Consider the following 12,394-nt stretch of genomic DNA (forward strand, 5'->3'; position numbering starts at 1 on the left):
GCAGAGCAGCACCTGCACTCCTGCCTGATTGGATCCTGGTGATTGTCTGATCTTGGACCAAAACCAAGGCAAACAATTCAAGAAAAGAACCAAAAAGCCACCAAAGGATTGCTGCTACAGCCGCTTCAGGCCAGGAAAAGGGGAAAAAATCCCTTTCTTGCTTAAGTTAACAAAAAAACCAAGCTAGCTAAGCAACAGTCTTGGGGTGATTTTATGATAATGCTCTATTCCCTGTCCGTTTTATGCCCAGAAATGGCATAAACCATTGTAGCTTTAAGATGGATCTGTTGGGAGGATCAGGAGCCTGGGAGACCCGGTGAGGGCTTTGTTCAAAGACTGTCTTGGTTTGAACAGACAGGTGTCTGCTAAGGAAGGCAGGAGCTTCCCTTGAAATGGAAAATGTAAACCCCTTCCCTCTGAGGGGGTTATTATTATTATAATTTTGAAATTAAGGGGCTCTCAGGCAAAGATATGGGAGTTAGTCTTTTTTGAAAAAGAAAAAAAACCAAAAAAAAACCACAATGCAGTAATACAGAACACCACTGCCAGAGTCAGAGCAGGAGCTGGCCCCCTGTGTGTCAGGGTGGTGGCACAGTCCCATCCCAGGGGGGCTCAGCCCTCCTGCAGTGACAGCTGTGGTTCTGCTGGAGCAGGGATCCTGCACAAGGGGGGAGTTTTCCTCTGGAGCTCCAGGGCTGCTGGAGATGGGCCTGCTCTCCCTCTGGGAATGCAGGGCAGGAGAAAGCTGCTCCTCTGGGAATGCAGTGGGCAAAGGCTGCTGGGCTGTTCCCAGGGCAGATTGGATCCAGGTAGGAATGCTTGGCTCCTCCCCTGGGCGGAGCATCTCCCCATGGGATGGTGGAATTTGATCAGCCCTGCAGGGACACTCAGTGGCCATGGACAGCAGAGATCTCCTGGCGGGAGGATTAGCTGTGGGAGAGATAAAGGAAACTGCCCCATGAACAGCAGAGAACTGCCCCAGCTCTGACAGATGGCAATAGAATACACACCCCCTGCCACATCTTGCACTGCAACTTTAGGCTCGCTCTCAGACCTCCTCGGTGCCCTGCTGTGCACACTGGCAGCTACTTTGGTGCTTAACTAGTATTTTTTTTTTTTTGGTAGCTTAAGCAAGAAGTTCCTTTTTTTCTTTCCCCACTCTTCCCTGATCTGCAGCAGTGATCCTCCATTTTTTTTTCTTGAACTCATTTGTCTTGGTTTTGGTCTGAAATCAGACAATCAGAGAGATGGACCAGGACCTGCAGGGGACTGGTGGGAGCTGCTCCAAGCCTGAGACCTCAGAAAAAAAGCTGAACCAACAAGACAAAGGACACCAAAATCCACCAACTTCATCTGTGGTGAGGAGGAGACCAAAGCCAGAGGTTCAGCAGGCTCCCATCTGGCTGCTACGTGAACTCCTTTTTTTTTTCCCCTTCCCTGAGACAAAGGGGCCACTGCCATTTTTGCCTTCCCAGCCTGTTTACTTCTTTTGTGAGCATTTTGAGGTTTTTTTGTTGAGTGGGGGGGGTGAGGTTATGACAATAAATATCTAGCATTTATTCAGTCTTTTTCTGTGCCTTGCAGGCACCTTGCTTTGTCAATAAACAGGGTTTTTTTTTCACTTTCACCCACTGGTATCCATTTCTCTCATTGGCAAAAGGCATTACTGAAGCCCTTCTCTGGAGGAAACATTAATTCCAAGGGGTTTTCTCCTAAAATTGTCTCTAAACCAAGACAACAGCAAAGTAACGTCCAGTCTGCACTGCACCCAGCACACCCTGGAGTGAGTCTTTGAACAAAACCTGTGCAGGAGCTCCCAAGGCTCACACCCACCCCCCAGACCAACCTTAGAGTACAGCAGCTATTTCTGAATGTAAAGGAGATGATCAGAAATAGAGTATCATCATAAAATCACCCCCAGACACAGAAGCAGGGCCAAAACAACTCCTGTTGTCAGAGGAGCCCCACAGGGACCACTGAGATAATCAGCACATTTTCAGTGTCAGTGACACCAACAAACTGTGCTGAAATCCTTGCTGTGGGGCAGAGGTGCCAGCATCCTGGACCTTCCCCTTTACCTAGAGGCCATCACCCTCTCCTTTCACCTGATCCCATGCTGGGAAGCCCCAGGTCCATGAGAAGAGCAAAGCTTGCAAAAAGGGACCCGGCAGGGAATGGCTGAGGAGGTGAGGAGATGAGCATTAAAGCTGCTCTCCTGACTGTGCAAGAAGCCATAGAATCATTGGTTCATTTAGGATGGAAAAGACCTCTAAGACCACTGGCTCCACCCATCATCCCAGATCCACCATGAAAGCATATCTCTAAATGACACAGCTATGTGTCTTTTAGATACCCCCAAGGATGGTGACTGTACCAGGGGCCTGGAAAGCCTGTTCAGTCTTGGACAACCCTATGGAGAAGAAATTTTCCCTATTATCCAATTTAAACCTCCCGTGGTACAACTTAGGACCCTTTCTACTTGTCCTGTAATTTGTTGCTTGGGAGAAGAGACTGACCCCCACCTGGCTGCATCCTCCAGTCAGGAATTTGTAAAGAGTGAGAAGGTCCCCCTTGAACCTCCTTTTCTCCAGGCTGAGCTCCCCCAGCTCCTTCAGCTGCTCCTGGTGCTCCAGCCCCTTCCCCAGTTTCTTTCCCTCCAGGGCCAAAGCCCAGATCTTGCAAACTCCCTATCCCATCTCCAGACCAAGTTCCTTATGGCCAAGTTCCACATGGCCAAGTTCCACATAACTGGGGTGGTTTTGTGCACCAAAGCCAAAGCACAAAATGAGTATCAGCTCCAGGCACATCTGGCCTGGACTTGGGACACCTCAGCCCTCAAAAAACCATTTACTAGAGCACAAAGAGACTGGAAACCAAAGGGTGCAGCAAATCTCAATGAGCAGCCTTCTCCTTCTTTGAGAGTAGTGATGTGCTCAAGGAGATGGAGTTATCAGAAATGGATTCATTAGAAATACATTCTCTGCTGGCAAACAAATTAGTGGAGGACAGGAACCCACCCTTCTCTTACTTTTGCATGACACTAGATGACACTAAAATGTCATGACTGAGCTGGCAGCAGCCAACTAAAGGTCACTGTAAAAGGCTCACCGTGACTGAGGAAGACTGTCCAAATGCCCACACAGTTTGGCATCGAATTGCGGCATTCCCATGCAATTCAGAAAACTTCTGCTGCTGCTATGAGAGAAAATAAATGCAGATTGTTCATTGGAAGACTTTGAAAAAAAAGTCCTTATCAAACTCAGCCACTCTGCTTTAACATTCTGTTTTTGCATTGTTTGTGTCTCATGGAAACAAAGCTCGTTTCCATCTGCATGTTAAATTACAGACTTACAACTTCTGTGTAGAAAACACTCCAGAGCCAAGAGCAGTTACAAAGGCCAACTGTGAAACAGTAGGAAATAAAAAAGCCAACACCATTTATTATTCACATATTGCATTACAAGTGTCTCTTATCAAACTCAGAGCATAATTTATATTATTCATGTAGAAACTCAACTTCAACACCACATGGAAAGAAAAGCTAAATACGTGTGTGACAGGGGTGCAGTGACATCCTGATCAAACGTCGAGGCTTGGGCTGACGCGCAGCCCCACGACCCAAGGGATTGAGTGCAGGAGGGACAAACCCAGCGCCCGCTTTTGCCCAGCACAGCCACTCTACTGGTGATTCTTTATTGCTGTAAAACACGACAGGGATGGTTCCACGGGTACCAGCTTGCAAAGGACTGGGGAACACGTTGGGAGGCCAGGCAGGCATGACTAAACTGGGTTTCAGGGACACTTGGAAGTGCATCTGTTGCAAAGGCAGAGTGACATAGATCTCCTCTCCCTGTGACCATGGATATTGAGTTCACCATCTGAAAGACCAGTTTCCAGGCAGCAATGCCTCCCTGGTCTGCTTCAAGAATGATGGACTCAGACTAGACTGTTAGTAGATGTCTGTCCAATCATCGCTTGCTCTCTGAGCATCTGCAGACATCCTTCTCCAAGTCTCTGTCATCATCTCTGGTGTGTCTCAGAAAGACATTTCAGCTTTCTGCTCCTGAAGATAAGAAGGAAAGAGGAGGAGATGAGACTGTATTCATCCCTGATTCTGACATTTTATCTTTGCATTAAATTAGCTTTTTTTTTCCTTAAATTCAGAGTTCCCTGTACCCACCTCATCTAGAGGTTGTTGGTTCCCTGTGTCATCTGCCAGCTCAACGCCACGGGTCTCAGGCAGCAGGATGCAGAACAGGGCCACCAGCACAGGGATGCTCCCAAAGATGGCGTTGGGGATGGCCCGGTGGTACTGGGCCAGGGGGATGATCAGCGGGGCCAGGATCCCGGCCACCCTCGCCATGGTCGAGCACAGCCCCACGCCCGTCTGCCTGCAGGAGAGAGGGGCACAGGGAGGTCAGGAGTGGCCCTGTGGCCACGTCCAGCCATGGCAGAAGGAAGCTCTGATGTGGGGGGACATCTCACCTGAGGATGGTGGGGAAGAGCTCAGCACTGTAGACGTAGGAGGTGGAGAAAGCGGCCGTGGCTGTGAACTTGCCGATGATGGCCAGGACGGTGATTACCACGGGCTGGTCTGAGGGGAGGGGGAGAAACAATCACTGTAACCTCCATGGGGATGGTTCACTTGGGACCAGAGCTTTCTGCAGTGGGATTTCTTGGGACAGTCCTTTCTAATAGACTTGCTAAGCAAACCTAGCACCAAACCCATTGGAAATGATCCCAGCATACCCTTATCTGGAAAATACCCTCTGTCAAAGAGAACCCAGATTTCTCCTGAGGCTTTGGGCATTTTCTAGATGTGCAACTGAAGTGAGCTGCTGCGCCAGCACAGGTGTTTGGGGAGTGCTTGGTTGCAAATGCCACCTCCCTGACCTGGAAAGCATTGGGAAGCCCCACTGTTACCTGCAGTCTCACTCTCAGCCCTGGCACGTAGCAGGGGTGGAGTATGGACTGGGGCACAAACAGAAGCAAACTGATGAGGGGGCGTGGGAATTTGCATTTTCTCTTCATCTAAGAAAGGGAGGCATGGTGGCTTTTAAAGCACTTCTTCTGCTATAGCTTTCTGCCACGGGGTGGTGATGTCCGGTGGGTGGGTGGTGGGTAATGGACACTGCCTGCCAAGGGCCAGGAGCTGTGGCAGAACCAGGCACAGCCCTGATGGAGAAGGAATCCAAGGTGAGGGGAAGCCAGAATGCTGGGGCTGAAGCAGCCTGGGGGCTGTGACAGTGGGGGCAGCTGAGCCAGTGGGACTGAGCCTGGGTCTGCCAGGGTGGGAGGATGGCTCTGGACAAAAGTAGGGATGTGCAGGGCCCTGCCCAGCTCTGCCCACAGGCTGGGAAGGTTCACCTTCAGGGATGCCAGTGAGGATGAGACATACGAGGCCAGCCAGCAGCAGGAGAATGCCCTGCACTTTCTTCCTTCCAAACCACTCCAGCAGGAAAATGCAGGAAATTCGAGCTGGAAGCTCCACTGCCCCAAAGGCCAGCTGTGTCAGGTAGATGTCCAGACCAAAATCTGTCACGCTGAGGCTCAGCCCATAGTAGACAATGCTATCTGCAAACCTGAAATTCAAGTAAAGTGGAGTAGAACATGTCACCAGATGGTTTTCTGGGGGTTTAAAACCAAAAATTAGAAAGGTTAGAAAACATGAAACTGTTTAGAATTCCCAGCAATCTCTGTTTTGGTTCTAGTCAGCATCTTTGAGAGTTGTGTGGGTCATAGTTGCAGGAGGTACAGCAGAATGGATCTCCATATGGTCAGCAAATTCTAGACTGAACCCAAAGCTTCTAGATGGGTGCAAAACTCCTCCAGGGCCCAGGGATTGCCAAAGCTGGAATTATTCAAGCCTTTCTAACAAAACCCACAGTATCATGGATAAACAACTTCCCATGCCCAGACATGGTAAATCTGGTCCAGTATGTGGAGGTAGAATGAAGCAGATCAAGACATACACATGTATATTACCAGAAAAATCACTTTAATTTACTGTTCTTGTCAACCCCAACTTCTACTCTTTCACCTAGTAGTTTTGACAGAGGGACCAGGGAATGTCTTACCAGATACATGACATGATTAAAGTCACCTTCCGCAGGTTCTTTGTCCGGAAGAGATCCAGGAAACTTCCAGACTTGACCTCTTTCTCAGGCTTCAACTTTAAAACACAGAAAGACAAAGAGTCAGAGCAGGAAAAGGAAACCCATGTCCAGCTCCTTTTCCACCGGCAGTCCATGGGAAGCATCACTGGGACAGGCCTGTGGCCCCAGTGCTCTGGCAAGGAGAGCAGCCCCACTGCTCTCTGGCGGCCCAGCACAGGGCGGGGTGACTGAGAGGTTCCTCAGGATGAACATCTCCCCAGTGTAGGAGCTTTGGGGTGGGCAAGGAGGGAACTGTTCTTCAGGCATTTCTGCATGGGAACCCAGAGACTAAAGAGAGGCTCTATGCTTATCAGTCACACTCCTGGAATCCTCCCAGGAGAAAAGCCAGGGAAGCATTTCAGTCCTTCCCACATGCCCAGGGGGACCCCAGAAAGCTCCAGGCTGAGCCTCAGCCGAAGCTGGGCCTCTTCTCTGACCTCATCCCTGGGGAGCTCAGCTGGAGCTGGAGTCCCCCACAGCCCATGGCCAGACCAGCCCCAGTGGGAATGCAGAGATGTTTCTGGGATGAGCTGAGCTCCAGGGGCTGCTGCAAGGCCCAGGGCAGTGTCTGAGGCCAGGACCCCCAGTACCTGCTGCAGGAGCTCTGGTGGGAGGCTGCGCTTGTTGGTGGCTGCCGCCTTCTGCAGGACCTTCTTGGCTTCCTCGATTCTGCCCTTGGTCACCAGCCAGCGAGCTGACTCGGGGAGCACCCTGCCAGGAGAGGAGGCCAGCACATGCTGCTGTGTCCTGCTGAGTTCCCCCACAGCCCCTTTCTCTGGGAGCACATCCAGCAAGCCTTGGCCACCACAGAATCAGATCCCAGAACCACAGAATCTTCAGCCTTGGAAGGGACGCACAAGGATCATCAAGCCCAGCTCTAAAGGGAATGGCCCATGGGATCAAGGGGTCTAAACACCCAGAATTTAGGCTCCAAAGGCCACATCTGGAGACCTGAAGCAAAGCAGCTGCTGCTCCCAGCAGTGCAGTGCCTAGGGAGATGTGCTGAGCTCTGCAGCAGCTCCTCCAGCAGCTGCACTGGGATGGGAAAGACCCAGCTTGGTTCTGAGCTGCTGCCTCCTCCTCACTCACACCCTTACATCAGGGTTGCATTGTCAGCATTCAGGGCATCCCTTTGGCTGTCCTGGATTGCCAAGACTCCTGCCATGGGGCTCAGAGACCCTGGCAGCGTGCTCAAGATGCCTGTGACTTTGATTATGACCCATGGAGCAAGTTACCAACCTTATATGAAGATCTGCAAGCCACAAAATTAGAACAATAATTAGTTCGTCACGGGGTGGAAAAAGAGATTTTTTGGGGTTTTTAAATGGGGGTTCAGGGGGCAAGATGGAGGAATCTGGGCATGTCCAGCCTTTCTCCTTCTTCTTCTTGGCCTCCATCTTCTGTTGTGATGTTGGCACTTTTGGATTGGTTTAGAGTAGAAGCTCGCTGTCTGACATAGGTGATAGGGATTGGAAAATAATTGTAAATAGTGTACACTACAAAAAGATAACATTACCCTGGGGGCATCCAGAGTGCCCTGGACTGTCCTGCTGAACAGACCTCTGCAGGCCAGGAGAAAGAATTTTATCGATAAGAAACAATAAACAACCTTGTGACCGAGAACTGAAGAGCTCTGACTCTTTCTTTGACCTCCGGGCTAGGGAAAGAGACTCTCTAATGTATCTTCGAGTCACTCTACCCAGCTAAAGCCCCGAGATTGTGTCTTCCATAAGTTCTGCCCTTTTCCTTACCAGATGTAGAAGAAAAGGGCAAACATAGGAGCAGATCCTGCAATCTCCAGCAGCCTCCAGTTGCGAATCCCATAACTCAAACCAGCCACCGACATCTGCCCGATGGCGAAAGCTGTGTGAGTGATGAGCAGTGCCTTTGTCCGGTGGGAGACACCAACCCATTCTGTAGCTAAGAGAAAAAACAAAGGTTCAGGCTTTGTTTTGGGCTCTTTTTTGTTATTGTGTCTGTGAGGCCACATCTGCTGCCTCAGGGCAAGGGCCTCCCACTCACCCAGGGACACGACTACAATCATAATTCCTGACACCGCAGCTCCCACGACAAACCTGAAGGCCATGAACACATAGAAATGGGGCACAAAGGCAAGTCCCAGGCCAAACAGCCCCTGGATGAGGATGCAGGTGAGAAAGACTGGCCGCCTGCCTATCCTGTGGAAGGAGAGGGAAGACCCAGTCAGTACCTGGAGAGACCCCTTGGGGAGAGGGAGGAGCCCAGGAGGGATGCAAAGTGGTTTGAGAACCAAAGGAGATTTGACATCCATGTAAACATAGCTCCTCTTTACACCCCAAGAAACAATGTGCAGAAAAATCAGTGTTTCCAGTGTTGACCCATCATGGTTCTGGCAAACCTGAGGCCCCAGCAGGGGCTAAACTTGTGATTCCTGAAAACCCCCCACAAGGCTATATTTGCCTCTCTTTTCAACCCTCAGACATTTCCAGACCTCTCAGGTGGGCCCAGATGCCCAATCTCAGGCAAGGGGATTGCATCCTGTGAAGGTTCAGTGCATGGACAGTCTGCCCCCTGATGTGGGCTGTGCCTGGGTGCTGGGCAGTGTCTGTGGGAAGGAAGTGTGTTTCCTCACCTGTCACTTAGCATCCCAAAGAGCGTGGCTCCAATGAGAAGCCCAGCCATGTAGATGGACTGGGAGACATCATTCAGGAACGCCCTGTCACACACCAGGTCAAACTGGAGGAAGGAAAACACAGAAGCTGTTGCTTTTGACAGACTCCAGTGGCTTTCTGGGCTTGGGCAGCCTTTCTGGTTGGTGGTGAATCCAGGATTTGGGTGCCTGAGCTCTTGCTCCAGCTCCTGGGAGCAGAGAAGCCCTCCCAAGGGCTTGAGCCCTTCATGGTGAGCCCTTAGGACACAAATCAGTGGTGGGACTGGTGCCCACCTGCTGGGTGCTGGGATCTGCAGGATTCTTCTCCAGCCCAAAGGTCCCTGAGGGAGTGTCCTGGTTGTCAAGTTTTGTTTAAATGTGGCCTTGGGGTGAGAGCTGTATCAGCTTTCTTCTCTGGCTGAAAAGGCAGGGCAGGTGGAAAGAGGAGAGCAGTGTTTTTTACTGATAAAGGAGGAATGGGAAGGGATGCAGCTGCTGACACCTGCAGAGAAGCCTTGTCTGAAATGGACTTGGTGCTTCAGGGACACCAAGGAGCTTTTGCAAATGCCAGAGGCTGGACTTTGTCCTCTGTCCCAGCTCTATGGAAGGTACTTGTGAGAAAGTGCTGGAGCTGGCAGGTAGGAAAGGAGGGAGGAGGAATGAGGGAAAGTAAGAAAGGAGCAAAGGTCCAGAGAGGGACAATCACAGAATCATGGAATCATTGAGGTTGGAAAAGACATCCAAGACCATCAAGAACAACCTTTGAGAGACTGCTGTCATGTAAACTAGAAGGTGGGAGATAAGGCAGAATGGAGAAGTTGAGGGTGCTGATAAACAAGGCTTTGCTCAACTGCATGGCCCTGGCATGTCTTGTTGCAGCCCTGAAGGTTCCTGGAGGCCCAAGAAGTATCAATGACAAGGCCTTTGAAGGTAAATGTCTTTCACGGAGGAGATGGTGTGAGTAGAAGCAGGCAGAAGGACAGGGGATACTGTGGCAGGGATGCCCAAAAGGTCCCTCCAGGCAGATACATCGTGAAGTCAAGGGTCTGGAAAGTGGAAAGGAGACAGATGGTGGGCAGAACCTGTGCTGGACTCACACCCCCACAGTCCCTGCCTGTGCCCTCCCCAGGCATCTTCACCACGGCCTTGCTGCAACAAGCTCCCAGGGATTCCAGCTGTGTGATGGAGGCAAAGTCCTGCAGTAAATCTCAACCTGACTGCACCAGATCTGGCACTGGCTGACCAAAGCACAGGCCAGGATATTCCTCCCTCTCTCAGAAGGCAATGACAGGAGGCAATGAGGCTTGTAGTCATGGTTAGTATTGGCTTATTGCACTTCTCTTGTTTTGTACCCAGGTGAAGTGGCAACAAAAGTGCCAAACATTAAACTGAAAACGGATCCCCGGAATCTGCAGATCCAGGCGTTTACAGTGGAGAAATTATTGGAACCACTCATATAAGACCATTCAGGTATTTTAGAGTTGCAGAAAGTAAGCTGGGTAAATATAGAGGGAAGGGAATAGGGCTGAAGAACTTTTGAGTAAAGAAAGCTGGGTAACCATAGAAGGAAGGGAATAAGGCTGTAGAACTTTTGAGTAAAGAAAGCTGGATAACCGTAGAGGGAAGGGAATAAGACTGAAGAACTTTTGACTACAGACATTCTGAAAGTCATACCCACAGCTCTTCTGCACCACAGCTGGCACTGGCTGACCAAAGCACAGGCCAGGGTATTCCACCCTCTCCCACCCCAGCTGGCACTGGCTGACCAAAGCACAGCCCAGGATATTCCATCCCCTCCTTTCCATGGCCCTGTCTCCTCCAGCAGCAGGTACAGACCTCGGTCAGCAGGGAGGGTGGCTGTTCTGAGGGGTACACCCAGCCACTGCTGCACTTCTCAGTGTGGTTCAGTCCATAGGCCAGGATGGAATCCAGGTCCCAATCCACTGGGGAGAACATGGAGCACTGCTCAAAGTTGCCATCGGCGCCCCGGGGCAGGGTGAGGTTCAGCTGCTCTTCCTCCGTCAGGTTGGGGCCGACGGCAAGGATCCAGCTGGTGTCACAGTGGTGAGGCACTTCCACGACCATGAACACTTGGCCAACCATTTGGAAGGGGTTGAGCAGTAGTGGGAGGGAGAGGAGCAGGATCAGCAGTTTCTGATAGAGCCCAAACTCCCCCAGAGCCCTTAAAAGATCCCCAAACTCAGCCATGGCGAGCACCTCTGTGGCCAGGCTGCACTGGTGCCTATGGCTTAAATAGGCAAATATTAATGTTTAAACTTTGTGAGCACTAAAGCCCTAATCCAGTGTGATAAAATGAGCACCTGCACAGGCACACCAGTCCATGATGATGATACAGTGCAGTGCTCCTGGCTGCACTTTGTCACCAGACATTCCCTCCCTGCTCTTGGGAATAGAACAAAGGTGCCAGAGCACTGTCACTCTTGGGGATGGTATGGTGACATCTTGTTCTTCTCCAGCCTGAGAAGTGTCACAAGGGCTTCTGAAGGCAGCTGTGCTGCAGCTCAAGGTTTGTGTCTGAGGCATGAAGTTGGGATTCTAGAAATGAGGGTTAATTTTGCTGGGGGTGGGGATGCACACAGAGTAAATTTGCTGCTGCCATTAATGGTTTAATGACTGCAGAGCGCATCCTGGAGACAGAGATATGTAAGAAGATATGGAAGAGAAGCAGAAGAACCCTTCCCCTCTGGACCTGGAAATTTGTCTGGCAGTCCAGGAGGCTTGCTCTTGACAGCTGTGTCCCAAGCTCTCTGTTTTCATTTGTGGAAACCCTGGTTAGTCATAAAACTAGATCTAAACTGCTGTGCCTATCCTAAATAGGCCTGGCTTAGAGAGTAGCCTCAGGGAAAAGAGCAGGTTACACACAGAGACATTCAGAGCACACAGGATTTGGGAAATGACACCAGCTTGGCTTTTCCTAAGGTTCTGATGTCACTTGAAAAGCAGATTGACCTGATTTCTGCTGCACATCTGAGCTGCTTCCTGGGTAGGCTCCCTGAGTCCTTGTGTCTTTATTGCTGGCAAACTGGCTAGCTGGATTGCCCTGAGTGTGTGAAATTTCGTGTGTAATTTGGCCAAAGTTGTTTTTACCAGAACCCCTGGCTGCTTTTTCCTGAGCCATGAACACATCAGTAACCTGCTCATTTCACATCTCCTCTCCAATGCTTTGCCTTTCACTCTCAATGCCCATAGTATATCTGAGCCTCCAACAAAGTCACTCCTGGCTCACACAACCCGGGTTGGTGTTTCAGAAGTGGGAATAGCTGTGTTGTGCTTATGAAAGTCAGTGAAGGAGAAGAATATTGGATTTTAAAGCGTCACCCCTAGGCTGGAGTGGGAGTGTGAGATCACACTGGTTAGTGTTGTTCAGAATAAAGGAAGAGAGGAGTAAATGTTACTGAGAGTTGTGTGAGTTCACACCAGTGCTGTGCATTTATCATCTGCACACACCACACAGACAAACATCACTCAGCTCTGCATCCACATCCTTGGATGAGTGGACTTGCTGTTATTCAGAGACATTCCCTGAGCAGGAGGCTGAGGTGCACGACTTCCAGAGATTCCTTTTACCCTAAATGCATCTCTGGCCTTT

At 50.4% G+C, this 12,394-nt stretch overlaps 1 protein-coding gene across 1 annotated transcript; it reads right to left on the reverse strand.

Moving 5' to 3' along the window:
* Window positions 1-4,036: 4,036 nt before the first annotated feature.
* On the reverse strand, window positions 4,037-11,010 carry LOC132339339 (solute carrier family 22 member 13-like). The gene is made up of 10 exons (XM_059869541.1): window positions 10,621-11,010; window positions 8,767-8,870; window positions 8,178-8,332; window positions 7,907-8,075; window positions 6,746-6,866; window positions 6,078-6,172; window positions 5,368-5,582; window positions 4,486-4,594; window positions 4,181-4,391; window positions 4,037-4,063 (listed from the first exon to the last, which is right to left on the reverse strand). The coding sequence occupies exons 1-10, from the start codon at window positions 10,990-10,992 to the stop codon at window positions 4,037-4,039; spliced, it is 1,578 nt and encodes a 525-aa protein (XP_059725524.1). The 5' UTR covers window positions 10,993-11,010.
* Between the last annotated feature and the right edge of the window lie 1,384 nt (window positions 11,011-12,394).

Source organism: Haemorhous mexicanus, chromosome 1, assembly GCF_027477595.1.
Source record: "Haemorhous mexicanus isolate bHaeMex1 chromosome 1, bHaeMex1.pri, whole genome shotgun sequence".
Lineage (NCBI taxonomy): Eukaryota > Metazoa > Chordata > Aves > Passeriformes > Fringillidae > Haemorhous > Haemorhous mexicanus.

What these genes read in the sequence shown, in the direction of transcription:
- LOC132339339 (XM_059869541.1), bottom strand. Translation starts at nt 10,992, where the DNA reads ATGGCTGAGTTTGGGGATCTTTTAAGGGCTCTGGGGGAGTTTGGGCTC. An exon ending in TTTGGGATGCTAAGTGACAG is followed by an intron (nt 8,333 to 8,766) that starts GTGAGGAAACAC and finishes CTCCTTCCACAG; the next exon opens with GATAGGCAGGCGGCCAGTCT. An exon ending in CCTCACTGGCATCCCTGAAG is followed by an intron (nt 4,595 to 5,367) that starts GTGAACCTTCCC and finishes CCCTCCCCTCAG; the next exon opens with ACCAGCCCGTGGTAATCACC.